The 24,784-nt window shown below is 44.3% G+C and overlaps 1 protein-coding gene across 1 annotated transcript in view; it reads left to right on the top strand.

Annotated features, from left to right (window-relative positions):
• TNFAIP3 (TNF alpha induced protein 3) overlaps positions 1–14,001 on the top strand; it is a 46,365-nt gene extending 32,364 nt beyond the window's left edge. Inside the window, exons 6-9 of the mRNA XM_078649394.1 lie at positions 34–214; positions 7,915–8,828; positions 9,749–9,969; positions 13,508–14,001. Coding sequence (XP_078505520.1) covers positions 34–214; positions 7,915–8,828; positions 9,749–9,969; positions 13,508–13,765 — 1,574 coding nt within the window. The 3' untranslated portion in view covers positions 13,766–14,001. The remainder of the gene's footprint in view (positions 1–33; positions 215–7,914; positions 8,829–9,748; positions 9,970–13,507) is intronic.
• Positions 14,002–24,784: the final 10,783 nt, after the last annotated feature.

Below are 24,784 nucleotides of genomic sequence, written 5' to 3'. Positions count from 1 at the left end.
AAAAAATAACAATCTTACTCCTTTACTCTGTAGAAATCCGGGCTGTCCCACTAGTGCAGAAGGAAAGAGGACACTTTGAGGATTTGAAGGTCCACTTCCTGACTGACGGAGAAGAGAGGATGAAAGACAAACTCCTGGAAGAGTACCTTATGGTAATCGAAATTCCAGTTCAAGGATTGGACCCCGGTACCACACAGTTGATCAATGCAGCAAGGTACGTGCTATGTCTGCTGGCTCCACCTGGTTGCTCGCCTGCAAGTGACTGCTGAGGAAGGTGTGCAATCTGATAAAACCTCACAAAGTTGATGTGTTAAAAAGCATGATGTTGTAAACAATATGCTATGTACTCCCAACATCATGGTCTAGTGGTTAATACTTCAGGCCTGCTGCCACAAATTCATTCAATAGGAAAGAGAATCTGCACTCAAAGATTGTTTAAAATCCACTTCTTTATTCATCAGGCCATACTACGATCAAACAATTCTGAAACACATTTAGTCTTGAGCAGCCTTTCTCCATCAGAGTAAATCACTATCTTTGTTCACTCAAAATACAGACATTGGCACGTTTCGGCCGCACTGCAGTTGTAATCAAGGCTGCCATGCAGCCAAAACGTGTCAAGTGGTAGCACTCAATAAAATTGGATTAATGAATACCCCATGGGGGCGACTACCTTCTGTATGTATTTGTGGGAACGATGTCATGAATGTCTGAGCAGGAAAGCTGATCCCGCCACGAGTTGCATGCCTCCCATTCAAGAGGCATATCGGCATCCAGCAACTACAAGAAGGCAGGATACAGTTATATTTATTTTATTTATTTATTTATTTATTTATTTATTCAAAGTTTTATATAGCGCGAACAAGATCCTTACAGATATCAGAGCGCTTCACAGAGACAGGGGCAAGGGCAACAGGAATGAACAAGATAATGGGAGCAATATAGTAGTCACTAAACATAGAGGATAACAGTAATGTACAGAAACATATCAAAACCTATCAAAATACAGTCAGGTAAACAGGATAATGGGAGTAATATAGTAGTCACTAAACATAGAGGATAGCAATAATGTACAGAAACATATCAAAACCAAAATACAGTCAGGTAAACAAGTAATATAGATCCAACAAAGAGTAGCATATATTGGTCGATAGGACGAGAGTAGGGTAGTAGTGCCCCTCTAGGTAGTAGGATAGTGCCAAAGGGCAGGGTGATCAGAGATACAGCGCGATGCAGAGACTCAGTTCCAGTCTCTGTAATGTTCAGGAGATCTTGGCCAGAAGGATTCTCTTCACCTCTTTCTTGAAGAGTGCAGTGGAGGAGATAAGCCTCGTTTCCGGAGGGAGCGCATTCCAGATCCTGGGTGCCATTCCTGAGAAGGAGCGCTTGTATGTTTTTTCTTTCCGGAATCTACTAGGTTTCAGAAGTAGATTTTTTGTACTACGATTGGATCTCGACCCTCCTGATATAGACAACTTTTGCGCGAGGTAGTTGGGTGCTTTGTGGTGCACCGCCGAGTGTGTCATTATTGCAATTTTTAGTTGAATTCTGGCTTCAAAAGGCAGCCATTTTAGAGATTTTAGGTCTGGGGAAATATGCGAATGTTTTCTTGAGCCAGTAATGAGTCTCGCGGCAGCGTTCAGGGAGGCTCTTAGGGGTGCTGTTGTGGATAGCGGGAGTCCGCTGAGGGCCACAATTCCGTAGTCTATGCGAGGGATGACTAAAGCTTGTACAGCAGTTTGGAAGTCTTTGGCAGGGAGGAAGGGTTTGAGTTTCCTCAGTGTGTTGATTTGGAAATTAGCCCCTTTTGTGGCTATGCTAACGTGCTGTTGCATGTTGAGCTTGGCGTCAACTGTGATGCCTAGGGATTTCGCTGAGTCCACGATAGTAGGTTGGACATTGAGTGCTGTTAGGTTATTGAGCCACGTTTGGGTGGTGGAAGTTTTCGCCGGGGGTGAGATGAGTAGGAACTCAGTTTTCAGCGCATTTAGTTTGAGGTGATTGACGGCCAGCCAGGATTGAGTGTTGCTAAGTGTGGAATTCAGTAGTTTGATATCTTCCGGGGATTGTAGCTTTAGGTAAAGTTGTGTGTCATCGGCGTACATATGGAATTGAACATTGGATGCTTGGAGCAAGGTGGCGAGTGGTTCCATGACGAGGTTGAACAGTGTGGGGGAGAGGCAGGATCCTTGTGGGACACCTAGGTCTGCAGGCACTGGTTTAGATAGCACATTGTCGATCTTGAACTTCTGCGACCGGTTATGAAGGAAAGAAGCAAACCATTTGAGAACAGTTCCCGAGAGACCCATTCTAGTGCTTAGCAGCTCCAATAAGTTCTCATGTTTGACCGTGTCAAAAGCTGACGATAGGTCAAGAAGGATGAGGAGACAGGAATCATTGCGGTCAAGGATTTGGAGGGCGTCATCAATTATGTGTGTCATAGCTGTTTCGTGCTATGTTTCGCTCGGAAGCCTGATTGGTGAGTGTTGAGAAGGTCAAATTGGTCAATGTGTTTTGTTAGTTGGAGTTGGACACATTTCTCCAGCAGTTTGGCCAGGGTGGGGATATTGGTGATAGGCCGGTAGTTGTTCAGGTCAGACGGATCAGCTGTGGGTTTCTTGAGTATAGGTGTGACTTGCCCCACCTTGAGGGAGTCTGGGATGAGACCTTGTTGAAGAGAGCTGTTGATGATTTTGGTCCAAAGAGGGAGGAGCAAGGGGGTGAAGTCTTTTACTGCATTAGCAGGTAGGGGGTCTGTGAGGTGATTAGAGGGCTTCAGAGTGCAGAGTAGTTTGCATATATCTTCTTCCGTGTAGCTGTCGAAGTGCAACCATGATGCATTGTTTTTAGGTTGAATGTTGGACATTCTGGTGTGATTGGGGAATCGGCTTAAATCCATGACGAGGTCATTTCTTATGTTGTCGGTCTTTTGCTTAAAGAAAGCAGAGAAGGCTTCACAGTGTGGGGTGTCGCTTGTTGCTTTGTTTGATTGTAAGGGTTGTGCCTTTGTTTGAGTCTTGATTAGTTCGAACAGTTTCCTTGGCCTGTTTTTTGCTTGGTCCAGTAGACGGCTAAATACATATCTCTCCCATGAAATGGATTTCTATGGTTGCTAATAAATTTGGCGCCATTTGACAAATCTTCATGAAACATGAAAAAAGTCTTATCAATCTCAGCTCCTTCCTGGAAAGTTTTAGTGTGATCCATCATCCGGGGGCCGAGAAGAAGGGGAGTACTCGAAACACATATTCACCATGCAATATTCCATTAGAAAATGTAACCGCTTTACAGCAAAATGTGGCTGAACAGAATTAGTCCAATTTGGCAGAACGCCTTTTTTTTTTTGTAATTTGGCGTAAATCCGTTCAGTAGTTTTTTGAGATATTAAGGTTCAAAATTTATAGGTATGAGAGTGTGGCCAAGTGATATAATCGGCAGGCAACAACTTGTTTTGCTGATAACTGTGTTGGTGTTTGTCAAATCTTCATGAAACATTCCAAAAATAAAGTTCATCCACCTCAGCTCCCCCTGTAAAGTCTTTTGGGGTTATCTATCAAGCGGGAGCCAAAGAAAAATTGCCCATGCAATTTCCATAGGGAATTTTAGATAGTACTGCAGCTAAAATGGATGAATGGAATTAAACAAAATTTGGCAGACCGCTAGATTTTTACCCATAACACATGCTTTTGTGATTTGCTGTAAATCAGTTCAATAGTTTTGAGAAATTAAGGTTAAAAATGTATAGATATCTGGACAGTTGGGTAGGCAAGAATTTAGCGAGATTCCCACAGACATGCAACTTCAAATACTGGAGTTATCTCATTGGCCATGAAGGCCTTTTTTCCAGTCAGCCCTCTTGCTCTCCCGTGAGAATGATGCTCTTGCAAGTTGCTGCACGAGCACTCGTGCTGATTGGCTGGCTGCAACATAAAGAGATTTGCTGCTGTCCTTAAAGGACTCGGGTACTCGGTCCACATGTCTTGAAAATTAAAAATCATTAAGGGATATCCTGACTTTCACTAGTCCTTGAATGTTCATGAGGGACCCCTGCTGGGTCAAATGTGAAAATGTTTATAAGGAAGCTGTGATCCTACGGGAGTCTCTCAGGAGCCAGCACAACCCCTTGCGCTCCCAAGAGAGTCTTGTGTGATCACAGACAGACTTGCTGGTGCCTTAGGGACTCTTGCAGAGAGTCCTGCTGAATCGAGAAAATAATCTAATGGACCGTTTAAAGGACTGCATGGCGGCGATTTGACTGCCTTTGGGGGGGGGGGGAGTTGGGCACAGGCTTGGCGAAAGTCTGTGAACGGTGTGGGGTGTTGACCACCTGCATGGGGCTAGGTCCTGGGACTGGCTGAATGGCCAAACCCACGCTGTGCATGGCAGGGGTTGGCATAGTTACGGATGGAAACAAAATCTTACTATTTATTGAAAAAAAGGTAGTAATTCGTAATAAAACAATGGGTTAAAGTAAAGGTATAATTAGGTGTGGTAATAATATCTGACTTTAATTGAAAAACAAAGCCTTAGAAGTTCACTGGAAAAAAACAAAGGTTAAAGTGATGTTATAGTTAGGTAAAAGTACCAGGTAAAACTTAGCATTTTAAACTCAAGAAACCACTGAAAATCACCGGTTATAGTTAACTGTAGAAACTATAACTCCGGCCCTCAACTAGCACTGCTTATGATCTCATATATTGCATCACTCACTAAATGTTCTGTGACATCATTGAAAACATAACTCATGACATCTTAAATTACACCATTGATAACAACTCTTTCTTCACAAGTAATAGAAGGCACTTAATCAAGGATAACCTATTTCCTTAAATCCCAATACTGGAATGTACAAAATTTAATGAAAAGCTGAATTGCTACCTCTTGACCGGTGCAGGGATGTAATTGGTTAATTGTGAGCTAAGAGTTAGATTCAAGAATATTGAATTAATCTCTCAAATCCCTCATTGACGCCCTAATGGGATCTTGGGAGAGCCATCATCTCTATAGCTGAATTTATAGTATAATTCAGGTCTATCTACACCCTTCACTAAATTCACCTTTTTAATTACTACTCACTATATATATTTTCCTAGTCCCAAGGTGATGGGAGGCCGGGCTAAGAACCTCGGAATTTGGTTCGGAGAAGACCTCAGATTTGAGGACCATATCAAGAAGCTGTCAGGGACCTGTTTTGCTACGCTAAGGGCTTTAAGAAAATTCTTCCCTCTGCTGCCCAGAGAAGCTAGGGAAACGGTTGCGCGTGCCCTCATCTTGTCCAGATTGGACTATGCTAATGCACTGTTTTGTGGTATCCCGGCGTATCTGGTCAAACGACTGCAGGTTGTCCAGAACGCCGCGGTCTGCCTCTTGTTTAGCATTCCGAAATGGCAGAGCGCTCGGTCACATATGCGCGCGCTCCACTGGCTCCCTGTAGCTCAGAGAATTATGTTCAAATCTCTCGTGCTGTCATTTAGAGCTGTCCATGACCTAGGCTCCGGCTACCTGAGGAAGCGCTTTTCCTTCTACACTCCTTCTCGCTGTCTCAGGTCGGCCTCGATGGCCAAACTGACTCTTCCCCGCTATAAGCGGGCTAGGCTGGGCGGCCAATCTATTTCAATGGTAACTGCGAAGGCTTGGAATGCTCTCCCTCTTCATTTGCGTACCGCCCAGTGTCTATCCAAGTTTAAAAAGGATCTCAAGACCCATCTGTTTGTTGGTCAGGCCTAGGCTGTCTCTCTGTGTTATGTTTGGTCACCTCCGCAACGCGCCAGGATACTCCCCAGTAGCAGAGCGCGCTACAAAACTACCTATAATAATAATAATAATAATATACCACACATCTCTATAAGAACTTTTACCTGTTTTCACCTTTTTCTTGCCTAACTTGGTTACCTACACAAAGGCTCTTTCTGGTCCCTGCTTGGATTGGAACACTGTACCATTCCAACCTTTTCAACAAATGCAAGACCTATTCTTTCCAGTACATTATATGTTCTTAGAGTTGGCTTTGGGTCAACTCCTTGCTCACAATTGGATGGCTTTGTTGTCTATCTTACTTGTCTGTTCTTGCTTCAGTGGCTTTACTCCCTGTTCTTGTGTTTGTCCCTCCCAGGAGTATTTCGGTCTCACAGTGTTCTGATCGTATAGATGTATCTTTCCACAGCATACTTGACAGGCTTCTTTCTTTATTTACTTTTGGGCACTCCATGAGTGCATTTGTTTCCTTGCTTTATCCCGCTTTCCTCTTTATACACCACAACCATCTCCCCTTTTCCTTATTATACATGCTCCAACGCCTGTGCGCTTTTTTTCACAACACCCCACGCCTCCAGTGTTTGCCTTCTTGTCCTCCTCCCAATCCCACTGGGTGTGATTTTGTTATTTTTTTGTAGCATGCCTAGCATCTGCCAGGTGCTACGAAGCAACTTGTGCCTTTTTTGCACTCTTCACTCGCTTGTTTTGCCTTTATTTATTGTTTTAATTTACCTTTTGTACGCATTGTGATGCATGCCTTGTGATGCACTCATGACACATGGTGGCCTTTTTTTGCTTAAGCATTCCCTGCAACAATATTATCGACATACAGTGCACACATTATTATGCTCCAAAGCTTGACCTATGCATGGTTGTCTGGCATAATATGATGACCATATTATTTCTAGTATAATACAGTAGATCAAGTTGCTAGCCCAGCATAATATGATAAGCATACTTTACTGTGCCACAATAGAAAATCATATTATTCAGTGGCATAATACAGTGAGAATGTTCCATTCCATAGAGAGCATATTCTTCAGACACAAATTCGAGGAGTCATTTTGTGGCACAGTGATGAATATCTTCACTAGGCGCATAATCTAATGGACTCATTATTTTTCACAGTATCATGATATTTCTTGGCAATTGACCCATTCACATCTTTGCACATTCTCTGAGAGAGAGAGAGTGAGAGAGAACGAACGAACGAACATCAACACTGTTGCAGTACAGTCATGGTCTACAGTGCCAATTTAGATTCATATTGACCTGAACTATGACACGAATGCCAACCAGTGGTAATGTCCGACAGATCTGGACAAATATAAGACCCTGTCAGGAACTATATATCCCCCGTATTCTGGGGGTGGTGTGGGGTTGCATATGGGAAATTGTTCTAATGTTAGTTCTATATTGCTGGCAACTATGTCTATCCATTTCAGAGATGCTATGAGACTGGCTGAGATGTGCTCTGCATTGGCCCACATACTGCTAGAATTAATATGCGTTTATTTCCTCTGCTTATTTATCTAGCATTTAATACTCATTCGTGAATTGAGAGAAAGTACATTTGTGGAAGGTTACGTGGTAGAGTCTCTTTGTGAAGAAGCAAACAAAAGACCTGTAAATTGAATAGTGAGATTCTAGGACATAATCAGCTAATGCACGAAAGGCCGTCTTTCTGCAGAAGTACCTCTTTTTAGCAAAGAAAGTAGGATGATATCTACATTCCTGGGACATATTACATTCAATTGCTATTTTACAGCTGCAGATACAGTTCCTGAATGACATCTGACCCTAAAATCCTGTCCTGCCCACAGCTTCTCCCTCCAAAATTACCAATGTGCTTTGCTCAACAAGTCAATTGCTATTCTTTTTTCATAATGGGAATGTTGAGGGCTGGGGTAGGAATTTCTTGCTCAAAATAAAGAGTATGTGCGTGCAAACGGAATGTGTAGGAATTTCGAGGCATATGGTTTCAAATGTGTACATGGCATTCCAGACCCTCCTTTAGTAATGTTCCCTAAGGAGGCTAATGTAAAGCACTATATTACAGCTGCTAGTATATTTCTCTTTGCATCTCTTCTTCCTCTTACACCCTGAGTCATGTTTCTTTTTCAGTGTATTGATTAAGTTTGTATTTTTTTTATTTTTTAGGTTGGATGAAGGCAACTTGCCACAAGAGATCAATTTGGTGGAGGATTACTTTCAACTTGTAATGCACGAATACAAGAAGTGGCAAGAACATTCAGAGCAGTCTAGTAGGGGGACTACTGCTAGGAGCAGGATAGAACTGTCCCTTTCGCAGCTATCCCTGGTGGAGGTCAAATGTGAGACTCCCAACTGCCCCTTCTACATGTCTGTTAGTACACAGCCACATTGCCATGAGTGCTATGAGCGGAAGGAACAGGAAAACAAGCTAAGGCGGCAACATTCTAAGAAAGGCTCTGAAAAACTGAAACCACTAGGGTTGGAACCCTGCAAGGGTGATCCGTACAACCCTATGGCATGGACAACTGAGACATCCTTGACAGGGCCTCGCTCTGCCCCTGCAACTGCCCCCAGCCTTTTTCTGTACAGTGAAACCAACGCAATGAAGTGCAAGACACCAGACTGCCCATTCACATTGCGTGTGGAGCTCAATGGACTCTGTGAACGCTGCCACCAGGCCAGATTGGCTAATTCCTGCAATAACATAGAAAAGACCAATCATACAGACCTCATGCAATGTACAGTGTGCCATCAGGACACAACAAGGACATTTAATGGCATTTGTAGTGCTTGTTTCAGAAAGGCAATGGAGCGGACTACCTCAAACTCCAGTTTTCCAACCATGAATCATCAAAGGTCGTTGTCAGACCCTTCATACTTGACAGGGGCCTTCCCACACTTGTCCGGCCAGACAACACACAGTAGCGATCCAGGGAATTCCCCTTTTGAATCATTGTCAGTCAGTCTGGAAGACCGGCCAGAGCACCAGAAGTGCAGGAAACCCGGATGCCCCTTCTTTGGGACAGTGGAAAAAGAAGGCTTCTGCACAATATGCTTTTATGAGTTTCGAGAAAATCATAGTAAGTTAATGCATCTTGTTTGCTGTTAAGCACAATACCTGTCCTACAAATCATTACAATTTTACTTTTAAACGTTTTTAAGGTTACCCAGAAAAAGAGCTGCATAAAGAAACATGAATTTCCAAGGTTGATAGTAAAAGAAATTGGGTCAGTGGACCATCAGAGTCTGTCTATTGAGCGAAGCATTTTTCCCTAGATAAATTCATGAGTTTACAGCACCAGTGCAAGAAGCATCTTATTTTTCTTGGATAAGTATAGCATTTAAAAATGTATGTAACGTAATGTGATCTCAGGTAAATTTCTAATTGGATTGGATCTCGTGGTCACTTCTATTTTGGTAACCGTAGATAATTGTATCTAAAGAAGGCCACACGGTGCATTTTAACGTCACTTTCTTGACTACCATCATCACACTTCCCACTCCCCTAAACTTCAGCCAGAGCATTTGCCCAAAATGAGAGCTTTTTGTCCAAGTTTTCACTCTCTGCTACCTGTTTCTCGACGCACTTTGTGAATGAGTGGGAGGATTTGATTCGAGTAATATCCAAATACGTTGGCAGGCTGGAAATAGCCACTGAAAATGTGTTGTTTATATCACAGACACGTTTCATTACTGCTGCTATCCTTCCTATTATTGTTTTCTTGTTATCCAAAATATTGTTTCTTATTTTGTTAGCACAAAGTGCTCAATTTTAATCTCTTATATTTAATCACGTGTAGCCTATAATATACAGAATAACTTGCTGATTATTCAGAAGTCTCGAATTTGAGGATATCTTGCATTTTGTAACCGATCACCTGATTACAGGAATTTGCTTGTGAAACATATCTGAAAATAGAGAAAAGGCTGTTACTTAAGTTCAGGTGTGTACTAGATGTTTTCTTTTATGAAGCCTTAAATTGGAACATCTTTCCTGCAGGTCCGGCACCAGTCCTACACCGAAGATCACCGATGAGAAATTCCCCATTCTCGGGACAGTCTGAGCCTTCTGCCACATTTAACAATACAGCACCGTGCCAGGGCCGGGGTTGCAGCACTTTGGGAAACACGTTGTTTGAAGGATACTGCCAAAAGTGTTTTATTGAAGCCCAAAGCAGGAGACTCCATGACCAGAGAAGAACAGAGGAGCAGCGACCTGACGTAAGTAAACATCAAACTGGATTTCTGCAAAGAGGTGTTTTGGAGATCTACCAACTATTGGCAGTTGATCTGGGGATTTAAGTACCTTATTGGCACTGACTGGTTTGAAGGTGAGATAGATGCCAGGCTGTTATCTGACCTCAAACAAGGAAATACAATGCAACTGGTCATGAATGTTGAGGCTACCTTTCGATCCACTGGCTCGGAATACCTTGTACGTCTGGTGACCCAGGTCTTTACAGATTACTTGATGAGGTGTGGTTTTCTGATTCAACTAGATTGTTAGTATCCAGCATGAACTGTGCAAGCATTTGTTACTTTGTAGAGTATTTCACTTAAGTAAAACTTAGTTATTCTATATACTAAAGATTAACGTTGGCGGCAATGATAGTTTTGTGTTTGGCTTTCCCTTCCATTTCCTTTTCAATGTCTTTGTTGTAAATCGATAACATTTAGTTATCTCAGAAAAAGATTAATGCTAATGGGTTTTCATGCCTTAACAAATGGAAAACATAGCTTGTTGTGGGAGCGATTTTAACTTCTTAAGATTTTTTTCTACTGTGGATTTTTTAGATCTTTGGTATTAATGGAGGCCACTTTCAGTTGTGCCTGTTGAAGTTTTGGTGGAGAGCATTTAGGAAGTTTGTGGCACAGGTAGTTCAGTTCTTTGCCATGAGTTGATCAGTTAGAGGAGGTTGGAAGTTGACACTGGCCTCCACAGAAACAAGGCAGGTTTGCATATGCCTTGTGTCGGTCCAGAGTTTCACAGTGGGCAAAAAAACGTTGACTGGAATGTGGTCCAAATGATCACCTGTGATTGAGATTAATTGAAGTATTCCTTTAGCCACTTTGCTGTTTGATGCAACAGGCAGATGACAGAGCTACTTGAAAATGGGTATATTTTTGTTAACAAAATCTTTGTGGTCAGGTAGTGCCAATTTATTGTCATATCTTGATATTTTTAAAAGCACCATATGCTAAGACTTGGGCTTTGTAGCATTTCAGGTGATGCTGAGCACTGCAAGGCAAAGACACACAGCTGGACAGGCCTAAAATCAGAAGAGAGCAGACTATTTTAGGAGAAGACCAACTTAGAAGCAAAAGCATACCCAAACGCAAACCATCACTCAATATGACTCCATAGGAACAAACGTAGCCAAGTGAAAAGGAGACCTGACAAACTTGCATGGCACTGAAAAGACTGAATCCTTGTCTGCCTCTTTTGAAATAACATCCTGTCACAAAAGACCAGTGGCAGAGTGGTCTTTAGAGGTGACATTACTATGGCATATTCATCTCCCTCTTAAAGATCCTGCAACGTAGAAAGCTCAGACTTTGTTCTGAAGTGCACCTGCTGGTTAACAGGTAGTACTGAAATGCTGTTTACTGTCATTACTATGGATATGGCGAGAATACTCACTCTATGGTATGACATTTTATGAGGTTTTTGGCAAGTATTACCGAATGCCTCTTGAGACGAGGGAGTGTATCGGTTTCAAGGCTCAGGGGCAGGTTGTTTCAGTGACTTGATGGCCATTTTGTATTTACCATCAACAGGTCATCATTCCTTTTTGCTCCCAGGAGACGACCAGTTTAAGACAAACATCTTATGTATCCATGAGTTTAGAAGAGGACTTAGTAAAGTAATCTCAAAGCCTTGTCTCCATCTTACAAGCGAAAACCTGTGAGATGAAGGTTTCCTGTAGTTGACTCGGTTTGCAAGGGGTGTCTGCAGTTTGAATTATTTGAAAGAGATTGCTAACTAAGAAAACCATTTCAATACTTGGGAAAGGCAACATGGTTTTGCATATCGAACCCATAGGCTTTAATCAGATTCATGCTGTTGATTTGCCCAAACACCTAGGTCGCATTCAAAATCTAATGCAATGAAAAATGAACAGTGCAGTTATTAAGATGTTCATAGACCTATTCACTGTGCAGTATATGGGCCTAGCAAGCTATGGAAGTGATTACAGGCTCTCCACTGCCTTTAACATTCACATGTATTGTCAAGTCTGCTTGTGCCAGTGACACCAGACCAGCAGGCGGGAGGTAATGTGGCTATGTTTTAGGTGGCAGTGCACGTTCGACCTCCATTCAGTGGGTCTCAATTTACGAAGCATTAATTGTGAGTAGTGGTGCCTCATTCCAGTCTAAAGTGCGACTTACTCCTGTAGTTCCAGGACTAAGACATGCTTACAAACAAAAACAGATTTATGAATACCTAAATATTTTTTCTAGTTAGCAAGCATGTTGTTTTCCTGGAAATCCATGTGGAGGACACAGCTACGATTAGAGTGAGGCACAAGTACTTGACAGGGAAATGCACTGTGAATCTGGCCTCCATAATCCTGGCTAATTCATACTCAAAGCAGAAGCCCAACTAGAGAGTGAGGTGAGGTGAGGCGCTGGAGAAGGGGGTTTGGGGAGACAATGGGATTGAGCAAGAGAAATTGTGGATACCAGGAATATCAAACTAGGCTCCCGGGGTGGAGCAATGAATACACTTTCTGCATGGAAAGGGCCGCATTTTTGGAAGTGTACTTATGAAAGAAAGTCGATTGAAAGTGCAGCCCGTATGAGAGTACAAGACTTGCCAGCCTTTTACTGCAGCCTTCATCTGTTCATAGAGGGAGGTGAGCATAGTAAAGAGAGGTGTTTAGCCATGCAAACCAATTAAGGACAGTACCAATGCTTCCTGTCATCCGTAAGTATTTTATGGTAGCAGACACCCAGGGTCTGATTTGTATGTCGGACGGAAAGCCTCCAACCAGCAGTCGGAGACTCTCCGCCCGACATCCCGAGTTTCCCTCTGACCACCGTATTTTAATGACAGCGGTCGAAACTAAACTAGCGGGGAGGTTCCGTTCCTCTTCCGATGGGCTCTGTGAGTCCGTCGGAACAGGAGCGGAATAGTAATCCCTATAATGACGTGGAGCCAGGCTCAGCTCCACCTTCTGAATTACGATGTATGTTTCCGACTGCCAATCCATGTCTGCCTTTCTGACATGGTTTGGCTGTCTGAAACTGACTTTGGGTTCCCCTAGCAGGGCCTCCTTCCTTCATGACCCTCTGCAATGGGGCCTGGGTGGTACCTATGGTATCACTATTGGAAAGAGTTCCTCCATGTTATATGTGTTTTTTGGACTATATGTGGTTCTAGAGCCATCTATCGCCAGCATATAGTTTGTGACTAAACACCTAGCAAACTGTTTCTAACTTGAAATCACTGTGAAATAGAACTGTGTTGCTCATGAAAACAGAACTATCCTTGTGTTATTGTTTCCAGGTTGTGTTTGAGCAATTGTTCACCGGGAAAATTAGTTTAGTGTTGATTGCAGCCCAAGTGGTAAGATTTGGAATAGTAACTCATCTACTAACCACAGAAAGCTGCCTGTGCCCTATAATATGCATTTGCTTCAATTGTAGTCAATATATTCCTTTCACTAGTCAGAAAGTATTGTTATTGGTTACTATACGAGCTGCTTTCCTTGTTTAGTTGAGTTGTGTGTGACATGTGATTATGCTTTCCTTCTAGAGGTTAGAACGAGTCCGAGAAGTGCAACGCAGCTCATCCACCGTCCTGCGGAAAAAGTGTGCCAAGACCTCTTGTAATAGTACTGTGGCACAGCAAAATGACCAACTGTGTACAGAATGTCAGCGTGGAGCACGCCGGGAGTCGTCCCAAGAGCCTCCAAAGCAGCGGTGTCGGGCAACTGGTTGTGAACACTATGGGAACATCAAATGTCGAGGCTTCTGTAACGAGTGCTACCAGTTCACACAGAAATATCATTAAAACGAAAAGCGAGGGAAGCCCGATAAAAGACTTTTTCACTGGACAAGAACTTTAAAACACTGCACTTTTGTGATCCTCCGGCACACTCGGAGGATTATGGCTGCTTTTTTGTGTGACTTACGTGGATACTACATGTTTTATGTGTATGCATACTATTTTGTAAATTGTAAATTATTAACCAGATGCTCCATGTTAATAATGTAAGTGAATAACTTAATACAATTCTTTGTGATTTACTCTGGCCTCAAAAATGTCTGCTTTTTGCTAGTGAAATACTAATGAATGCAAAGGGTCCGGCAGCTAACTTGGGCTCGTGGTCGCACAATTGCAATGATAGAATATCATTTTAAAATCAAAAACATGGGAAGAAGACTCCTACGCTGTGAAGCCTATGTTGTACGTAGGGCTTTTGACATTACCACCCTATGTACAAAATGCATATTTGAGGTTTGGGTCCCTGGTAATAGTATTGAGTCGTTTTTGTTTTCAATGATATTATCACCTTTCATATCATAGCCCTTTCTAGATGTCTCGTCACTCACTTTGTCTACGGATTTACTTCACTGCTTTTGGGAAAGCAAGAAAATGCATCTCAAAAGTACTAGCCCATCAAACCAAAAAAAATGAAGGTATGTTTTCATTTCAACAGCTCCTCTGCTGGTTTCATGGGAGTCCTCTGTAAATCATTAAGCAATAATCAATTTCTTCATCCATGCCTCATATCTACTTGTTCAGTAATTACGTAGAACTGTGCAAAGGTAACGCACAGCTCCTGATCGGCTTCTCTGGTTGCCTGTTGCATTCAGTGATTGTTCTTTTTGTACTTTCCAAACTTCAAGTAGAGATTTGTAGGAAGGATGTGGCGTGTTTGACTCCGATGGCAGCTGCATTTCGTTTTGGTTTAAGTTTGCTACCCTGCTGTATACTTTTAGTTGTAGCCAAAGCTAATACATTTTGATTTTACCAAAACTATACGATAATATACTTTTTAATCAGGACTTCCAGCCGGGCCTCTGATCATTCGTCTGTTATTCTGTCACTCACATTTTTACCACCCACTGCTGCATGCAGCTTGATGCAGTAGATGTGCCCACGTAATCCTTTTCCTAACTTCACTGTGAGTAATGGCATTCTTCCCTTTCACAAAGAGCACATCCACACGCAAAGTAGTACCCCTAAGTGCCAGGGACTACTACATTTGTGCTTTATGAAACCAAAACAACATTTTTAGCCAATTTTTTTTTTTTTTTTTTAGATTAATGAAGACCCACTTGCTTCCCAAACAATAACGTTTTGCAAAAACCATAAGAAAAGCTTTCCAAATGATGGCAACTATCTATTGGATTGTTTTAAGATGAAGGCCACAGACGATGGCGCTCTTCTACTTAGATGCTTTCTATAGAAGTGGCTTTTCATCAGGAAATGTTTATCCACTGTACATCAGCTGGATATCTTACATCTTCCTTTGTTTATCTAAATCCTGTTTCTCAAAATATTAATGTTACTCATTTGGGCTATTGAAAGAACATATTACTATTTAACATTTTATATTTTAGGGTTTGTGCATCAGTTCTTTTCCAGGTGGTACATTAATAATTAGATTAACATTATGATCAACGAACTAATTTATTCTAAAATTACTGTTATTTAATAAATATTGATAAATATCACAATCAATCATGGTTTCTTGGCACTAAACTTGTGCGAGTAAACAGATGTAGTAAAGTTTAAGATGATAGAAAGGGTTGACAGAAAACCCAGGTTTGGACAAAACAATCTAACTGTAAGAAGGGTTGCTTCATGATGGATAGGTTGAGTTAAGAGTTTAATAGCTTGTCTTAATGACATTGTTGTTCATACTTCTGGTTGAGTACCAGTTTCGAAAGATACATTTGTGCAGTCCTGGAGCAGCCAGTGGTTTTTGTGTAGCATCAGTCTTTAACTACACTTCGTTTGTGTTCAATTCCCTCGGGTAATATGACACCCCTATGATGAAGCATGACACTATTGGATTTTTTTAGTGTGTGAGGGGTATTTTAAAAAGCACATTGCGCTCTGGTCTTTCCACCTCTAAGAGAGAGCCTAGCACGTTCACTAGAGAAATAGTATCCTAAAAATTAAAAATATTTCACTTTTTCACTTTTTTTGATAGAATCTCCTTGATTATAAAAGTTTCGTTTGGAGGGTGATTATATCAGTACCTCTACGCTCCTCTTTTGTTTTGGAACCCCAGTTAACTGACCAAGTTAGTACTTTTCATTCCGTTGGCTCTCCTAGAGCATGGAGGGTGAGCAGGCATTCGGGCAGTTGGTAGAGGGGTTAATAGTGTGTGGACCATTTACTACTAGTTATTTAACTAAGGTTTCAATTGGACCTGTGTCTTTGTAGTAGATTTTTTATTTATGTACAGAAAAGGAAGGATAGTTTAAAGACCTATACAAAAAACCATAATGTTGTAGCTTCTTCTTGGGCTGAGATGTGAGCCCTCACGCAGTCATTGTACTTACACAGGAGCACACAGTGACACAAAAACTATGGGCCACTATGGCACACAGTATGAAATGAGGGAAGGTCAGGGCAGCCTAACATGCCTCTGGGAACACAAGTCTTTTTAGTCTTTGTTGTGGCTGTTTTGCCAATACTACAGTCAGTAGGGAAAAGATACCAGAAAGAGTGCAACAAGTAATCTCATCCAGAAAGCCAATGCCCTAAATTAACTGGATCCCACCGATTATCTACAGTGATGTTTTGAGACTGCCATGTACTCCTTTCCAAAGTTGAGCTTCAGTGTTCAGTTCTCGAAATGACTGGGAATCCATGGATCTTGGCACTGGGAACAGCTCAGCACAACGGAGCTAGCAGTCAGATAGGCCCCCAAGGCAAAGTTAATGCAGGTGAAGTGGGGGGCTACAGGTTCTGGTTTTGGGCAAGCACCCAAAATACACCAAGAGTAAACAACATGTATATGATGAAACAGACCTGTCTCAATCTACAATTGGTAAGGGCACCCACATGGCGGAGGGTACTTGCGGGACACACAAGATCATCAGTAGGAATTATGGCACTGGCCCATGTTCATCTGTATCCTCAACCCATAGTGTCCAAATCAAGGTTCCACTACAGGGATTTCTACACTTTGATTCTGCTGCGTCTTGCCCACCTTGTACTCCATGGAGGCTAAACAGCATTACCAAGAACACAGCTGGAAATGGGAATTGGGGGAAAAAAATATACGTCACTGCTACAAGGTGCTGTTGGCTCCTGAGTCCTAACAATTTTGGTTCCTGGGTGCCTCACAATCTTGAGATAACTGGCTTTAATCGTCTTTTTTCTGAATCTTTTCAGTCAAGGGCCTGCTCCTCTGCACACTGGGAGGGAAAGCCTTCTTTTCTGTAATGTGCCTCCTTTTCCATCTTTACTATGCAGTCTTTCCATCACCATGATGCCGGGTATGGTGGGAGTTTTATAAGCACAGCGGATCTGAGCACTTGTGCTCGATCCTGTAATGGTAAACTAAGCATCTCGGTTAACTGTCATTCACCCTCAGCACATTAGTAATGAAGATGGAAATGTGCGATGGTAAAAGCTCTTAAAAAAAGCTAACCTTGACCAAAATAACCTGGGGAACTACTGCCTTATTTCTCTCCTTCCAAGGCTGAGCAAGGCACGTAGGGAGGAACTGAGGAGTCCAGGAGGATTTTGGATCCATGGGGCACGGCAACAATCATTCTTCTTGACCTCAGTGCTGCATTTGATACTGTCAACCACGACATACTGATCCTTAGACTCAGGAGTCTGGGAGTGACAGGCAGTGCCATCGCCTGAATACAGTCCTTCCTAGGAGAACGATCTTTCCAGGTCTTTGAAGGAGATGTTGTATCCAACTCTATGCCCCACAGCTGTGGTGTGCCTCAGGGCTCCTCCCTGAGCCCCACGCTGTTCAATGTCTATATGAGTCCTTTGGCAGAGATTGTCCGTCCATTTGGCATAAAAATCATTACCTACGCTGATGACACACAGCTCGTGGTGGTATTAAACCATCCAGAGAAGTTACCCAGCGACCTAGGAAGCTGCCTAGAGGAGGTGGCCAAATGGATGGAGCTCTCTTGCCCAAAACTCAATGGGGACAAGACCGAGCTTATGCTCCTCTGTAACTCTCCTTCTTTTAATCCCGAGCTACTTTGGCCTAAAGGCCTTGGCCCTGTTCCAGATCCTAAAGACTAGATCAAAAGCCTTGGCATTTGGTTGGATCACTCCCTTAGCTTCAACTACCAGGCGGAAAAACTATCGGCCACCTGCTATGGCCTGCTGAGGATGCTATGCAAAATACTCCCTCTTCTCCCATTTCAGGCAAAAAGAATCATGGTCCCGCTTGGACTATGGGAACACTATTTATTTAGGAGCCCCTCAATCCACTTCACACAAGCTCCAGATCATTCAAAACTGCGCAGCACGCCTGCTCCTCCAGACCCCTTACCGGCAATCCGCAAAACCGGCACTGAGGAGCCTTCACTGGCTGCCTGTTGGGTAGAGAATCCAATTCAAAGCCATGTGTATTGCTCACAAGGCCTTTTGGAGGAATGGCCCAGCAATCAGCCGATATATAATTCCTTACCAACCTAGCAGAAACCTCCGCTAGGCGTCGTCTTCCCTCGCCCTATTCCCAAGAATAAAGAGAGCTAGATGTGGCGGGCGCTCCTTTTCCTATAACTCTGCCAAGCTATGGAACGCTCTCCCCCCACACATACGGGTGGAGCCCAATCTGCTGCCCTTTCTTAAACTTCTAAAAACACTGCTCTTTAACAATTGCACTTAATTACTGGACTTTCTCTGTCTACGTTCGTCTGCAGCGCTGGGTTGCCTCAGGGTGGCTATCGCGCTATATAAATGTTTTTTTCATTTAATTTCAAATGGGATTGGAACCCCTTTATGTTCCTTCAAGGCCCCTGCAGGAGTAGTCCTGTGCACCACTGAGGTGCTATTTCGATGGTCAAGAAAGACCAGCTATCAGTGAGGGACAGCTGCTGTGACTGAGGAGTTGGCGCACAGTTCCATACCTGCTGTGTGTCCAGCCTATCTGAAGCCCCGATGGGTGTGATTCTGGTTAAATGCACAGTAACACAAGAATAACCCAAAACATCCACTGTTGAGGAGACCGTATCTGCTGTGTGCGTATCAGTGGGCATAAAAGATCCACATGTGTGAAGTCCTGCATATGCTGCTGTGTGCCCAACTAAAGGAAGCCACATGGCACTTTAACTGCTGCACTTTACACCTCCCACAGTGCGTGCATCATGGGTGATGACAAGCAGGCTGCATCACCCATATGGCAGATGTGTATGGCCGACAACCCAGTACTGCCATGTAGAGCTTTAGCAGCACCAATAACAGGGCCCCCACCAGTCCTCCAGTTGGAAGATTTGGATGGAGCTGCTTAGTAACTAATTTAAAACCATACACCAGAAGACCACATGATAAAATGATCCCTGCTGCTCCACTACATTGAGAGGAGATCTTTAGCTGAAATCTGGCCAACAATGGTGATGAACGGACTATGGCAACTCAGTGTCAGCACTAGAAGCACATTTTAACCCACAATTAAACCCATAGTATGAACGCTTCATGCTAAGGCAATCCCAACAGAAGGAAGAGGAATTGAGTAATCCTTACTGCGCCTGACTCCGAACTGGCATACCCTTCCAAACAACTAATGGCACAGATGATTTAAGGGTACTGATGGCCTGTCCTCTGGCAGCCCATACTGATGAAAACACAAATGAGGTTGGAGGCCATCCTCTTTCTCGGGAGTTTGCATGAACTGTCAAATGCACAAGCACAAAAGTCTAGACCCTTGAAGGTGGGAAAGGTGGACACCTTCAGAGAAAGAACTAGGTAGCATTCAGCTGAAAGGAGAACACGCCTGTGCTTATTTATTTATTTTATTTATTTATTCAAAGTTTTATATAGCGCGAACAAGATCCTTACAGATATCAGAGCGCTTCACATAGACAGGGTAAGGGCAGTAGGAATGAACAGAGATAATGGGAGCAGTGTAATAGTCATTAACATGGTAATAATAATAACATACATAAAACATATCAGTATACAATCAGGTAAACAAGTAATATAGGACAGCACAAGTCATTGATCCCACTACAGGGGTGTTCAGGTACACCTTGGGTGTGCGGATGGCTTATACCAGTGTTATAGTATAGAGAGAACACTGAGTGAGGGCAACGGGAGAGTGGATCAGTAAACCAGCGTGTATCCTATATTGGTCGGTAGACGAGAGTAGCGTAGTAGTGTCCCCATCAAGTAGAAGTATAGTGCCAAAGGACAATGTGAACAGTGGTACAAAGCAATGCAGAGTCTCTGATCCAGCACCTATGAGGTTCAGGAGATCTTGGCCAGAGGGATGGTTTTCACCTCTTTCTTGAAGAGTGCAGTGGAGGGGATAAGCCTGGTTTCAGGGGGGAGCGCATTCCAGATCCTGGGTGCCATTCCTGAAAAGGAGCGCTTGTATGTTTTCTCTTTCCGGAATCTACGAGGTTTCAGGAGTAGATTTTTTGTACTTCTATTGGATCTCGAACCTCCTGATATAGACAACTTTTGAGCGAGGTAGTTGGGTGCATTGTGGTGCACGGCCGCGTGTGTCATAACTGCAATTTTTAGCTGTATTCTGGCTTCAAAAGGCAGCCATTTTAGAGACTTTAAGTCTGGGGATATATGCGAATGCTTTCTTGATCTAGTAATGAGTCTCGCGGCAGCGTTCAGGGAGGCTCTTAAGGGTGCTGTTGTGGATAGCGGGAGTCCGCTGAGGGCCACAATTCCGTAGTCTATTCGAGGGATGACTAAAGCTTGTACAGCAATTTGGAAGTCTTCGGCAGCGAGGAAGGGTTTAATTTTCCTCAGTCTGTTGATTTGGAAATTAGCTGCTTTGCTAACGTGCTGCTGCATGTTGAGCTTGGCGCCGAGAGTGACGCCTAGGGATTTCGCCGAGTCCACGATTGTAGGTTGGACATTGAGTGCTGTTAGGTTATTGAGCCAGGTTTGGGTGATGGAAATTTTCGCCGGGGGTGAGATGAGTAGGAACTCAGTTTTCAGAGCATTTAGTTTGAGGTGATTATCGGCCAGCCAAGATTGAGTGTTAATAAGCGTGGAATTCAGATGTTTGATATCTTCCGGGGATTGTAGTTTTAGGTAAAGTTGTGTGTCGTCGGCGTACATATGGAATTGGACATTGGAAGCTTGGAGCAAGGTGGCGAGCGGTTCCATGACGAGGTTGAACAGTGTGGGGGAGAGGGAGGATCCTTGTGGAACCCCTAGATCTGCAGGCACAGGTGTAGATAGCACATTGTCGATCTTGAACTTCTGAGACCGGTTGTGAAGGAAGGACGAAAACCATTTGAGAACAGTTCCCGATAGACCCATTCTAGTGCTTAGCAGCTCCAGCAAGTTCTCATGTTTGACCGTGTCAAATGCCGACGAGAGGTCAAGAAGGATGAGGAGGCAGGACTCATTGCGATCAAGAATTTGGAGGGCGTCATCAATTATGTGTGTCATAGCTGTTTCCGTACTATGTTTCGCTCGAAAACCTGATTGATGAGGGTTGAGGAGGTCAAATTGGTCAATGTGTTTTGTTAGTTGGAGTTGGACACATTTCTCCAGCAGTTTGGCCAGGGTGGGGATATTGGTGATGGGCCGATAATTGTTTAGGTCAGACGGGTCAGCTGTAGGTTTCTTGAGTATAGGCGTGACTTGCCCCACCTTGAGGGAGTCTGGAATGAGGCCTTGTTGCAGAGAGCTGTTGACGATTTTGGTCCAGAGAGGGAGGAGCAAGGGGATGAAGTCTTTTACAGCACTAGCAGGTAGAGGGTCTGTGAGGTGATTAGAGGGTCTTAAGGTGCAGAGCAGTTTGTGTATTGCTTCTTCCGAATAGGTATCGAAGTACAGCCAAGATGCCTTGTTTTTAGGTTGAGTGTTAGCCATTCTGGTGTGGTTGGGGAATCGGCTTACATCCATGATGAGGTCATTTCTTATGTTGTCAGTCTTTAGCTTAAAGAAAGCAGAGAAGGCTTCACAGTGTGGGGTGTCGCTTGTTGTGCTGTTTGATTGTAAGGGTTGTGTCTTTGTTTGGGTCTTGATTAGTTCAAACAGCTTTCTTGGCCTGTTTTTGCTTGGTCCAACTGGCGGCTAAAGAAGTCCGACTTTGTGCGCTTTATTTTTCTGAAGTAGGCATTTCTCTTGTTCTTAAGCCTTTTGAGGTGCAGTGCTGAAGGGTCAGATCTCCAGGTGCGCTCTGCCATTCGCATAGTACGCCTGTCATCATTGAGTCTATCATCGAACCAGGGGTTAGAAATTTTGGTGGAGACTCTCTTCAGTTGCAGGGGGGGCGACTTCATTGACTATTGTATTCATAGAGTCAAGGTAGTGGTCGATCAGTGATTGAACATCCGAGGCACCTGAAGGGGGATGGAGGAGATTGCCGATGTGGGGAGGCAGGATAGAGGGGTTAAGATTCTTCATGTCTCTTTTCCAAGTTTTGGATTTGATTGGTTGAGCCGGGTTAGGTTTAACTTTTTCATTGATAAAGAAGGTGATAATGTGGTGATCTGACCAATTGCAGGGTAGAATCGCCTCCAGTTGTGTAGAGTTCTCTTTGGTAATGATGAGATCGAGTATCGAGCCTTTGTCGTGTGTTGGTCTATCGCATATTTGGGTGAGGTCAAGCGCATTAAGGAGAGTTTTGAGACTATTCACCACTGTGTCTTTCTGATCGTTCCAGTGGAGATTGAAGTCACCCAGGTAGACTTGGGTGGTCTGCCGACCGGCATTGGAAGTGATCATGTCCATGAGTTGTTGGGTGAATATGAGATCGTCACCAGGCGGGTGATAGATGAGATGTAAAGCACAAACTTGTTTGCCTTCGCTGGTGATGTCGAGGCAGAGGAGTCCACTGGAGGAAAGGGAGGGGGCGGTGCCTTTAGTAACGACGAGGTTGCTCCTAAAAATGCAAGCAATTCCCCCGCCCGTCTTGCCAGGAGACCTGTCCAGCCTAATGATGTGATAATTGGGGGGGACTAGTATGTCCATAATCGGGGTAGAGGTTTCAGTAAGCCACGTTTCCGTTAGAAAGGCTAGGTCCAGATCCCTAGCTGAGACGAGATCAGCGATGTCGGAGGAGTGTCTCTGGGCTGATCTGCAGTTGAGTAGGATGCATTTGAGTTTGGGAGAGAGAAGGGTGGTCGAGCTTTCTAGTGTGAGGGGAACTTTTCTGAGGTTGTTAGGGACGGAACCTCTGTTGTTGAGTGTTGGGAGCCTCAGAGGGTTTGTAAGAATTGTGGGTATGGGGATGTGTGTGTTGGATATGTGTTTTACCGGACCTGGGCCATAAGAGCGTAGGAGAGAGCATAGGTCGCGGTCCGACAATGGGTTGAGGACACGACGGGGGCGGTGGGAGTTGTTGCGAACGGGGATAGTCGGCCAGCGCGGGTGTCGTCGGAGGCGAGGGTATGTAGGGAGGGTGCGTCGTTTGTAGGGTAGAGGGATGGTGGGAGGTAGGCTGGGCTGTGAGGAGAGAAGGTCTTTGATTGCGTGGACATCTTTTTTGATTTGTAGAATATCCTCTTTGACTTGTTGGAGGGTGGATAAAGTCAGGTCGGGAGGTGCAATGAGGATGGGGTTGGTGGTGAGAGCCATTGGTGAATGGTTGAATAGTGCGCTGGAAAGCGGGCAGGGTATCGAGGGGGGGGATATACTAACGTTGTTGGAAGGTTCTGCGGTGCTAATGAGTGGTATGGCATTCAAAGTGTGGGCGTGTTTGTGAGCGAGGGGTGTGGGTGAAGTAGGTGAAGCAGGCGGTGGGTGGGAGGCATAGGTAGTGACGTCAGTGGGAGACGGTGCCGGAGAGTAGAAGAGTGAGTGAAGGCTGAAGACAGTGGGGGAGACGGGAGGGTAGTGAGGGCTGAGAATAGGAGGTGGGAGAGAGGGGGATGCTAAGGTAAGGGAGGCGGTGTGTTCTGTATCTTTTGTTGGGAGGGTGAGAGTGTCGTGGATGGGTGTGGGGAGGGAGCTGGGGAGGGAGAGGTGTCTGCCGTGGGGGGGATGGGAGGGGGGGTGGATAAACTCCGAATGGTGGTGTGTTCAGATGGTGGCGTGTTGTGGGTGAGAGTTGTTGTGTCAGGTGTGAGAGACTCGAGGGTGGGAGTGGGGAGGGAGCTGTGGAGGGAGAGGGGTCTGCCGTGGGTGGGAAGGGAGGGGGGGTGGATAGACTCCGAGCGGTGGCGTGTTCAGATGGTGGCGTGTTGTGGGTGGGAGTTGTTATGTCAGGGGGGAGAGGGATGAAGGGGGTATGAGTGGGAATAAGAGGGGTCATGTTAGAGGGGAGGCTAGTATATGAGGTGGAGATATTTGTGACTGTCCTTGGGGAGTGTGGGGCATTAACAGCAGGTGGGCCATTTACTGGGGTGCTGGGGGTAGAGGTGTTGTAGGTGGGGGCTGCGACGTCAGGGGTGATAGTGCTGGTGGAATTCTGGGTGGGGGTCCGCAGCTTGGAAAGGTGCTCTTTGAACTTGGGGAACAGGTTGTCTAGTAGTTCCAAGTTCTTGTCCGTGGATTGAATTAGGACAATCCCGTTATTGTAGATAGTAATGGTAGTCCTGCCAGGGAAGAGGTGGGAAGGTGTGATAGAGAGGGTTAGGCCATGAGTTGTTTTCCTGGTGGAGGAGACGGCGAGTAGGGATAGGAAAGTTTTTCTCCATTGGGCTCTGCGTGAGGTGTGGAAGATGATATCAGTATTCAGGGCTCCATTGCCCGGTGAGAAGTAGGTGTCGGCAAAGGGTGTTTCAGGGTGCGACCTCAAGAAGTTATGTTTAAAACGTTTAGTGGCTTTTTTGGTGAGAGTGCTTGCTTCTCATGTAGGTATTGTGGGAGTGGTCAGTGCCCTGTGGCCTTGTCTTCAACTCGGGAAAGTGTGCAGCAGCAGTGGCCATCAGAATAATTTTGCACATATCTGAAGAG

This window comes from Lissotriton helveticus, chromosome 6, assembly GCF_964261635.1.
Source record: "Lissotriton helveticus chromosome 6, aLisHel1.1, whole genome shotgun sequence".
Taxonomy (NCBI): Eukaryota; Metazoa; Chordata; class Amphibia; order Caudata; family Salamandridae; genus Lissotriton; species Lissotriton helveticus.
This window is presented reverse-complemented; position numbering and strand designations above follow the sequence as displayed.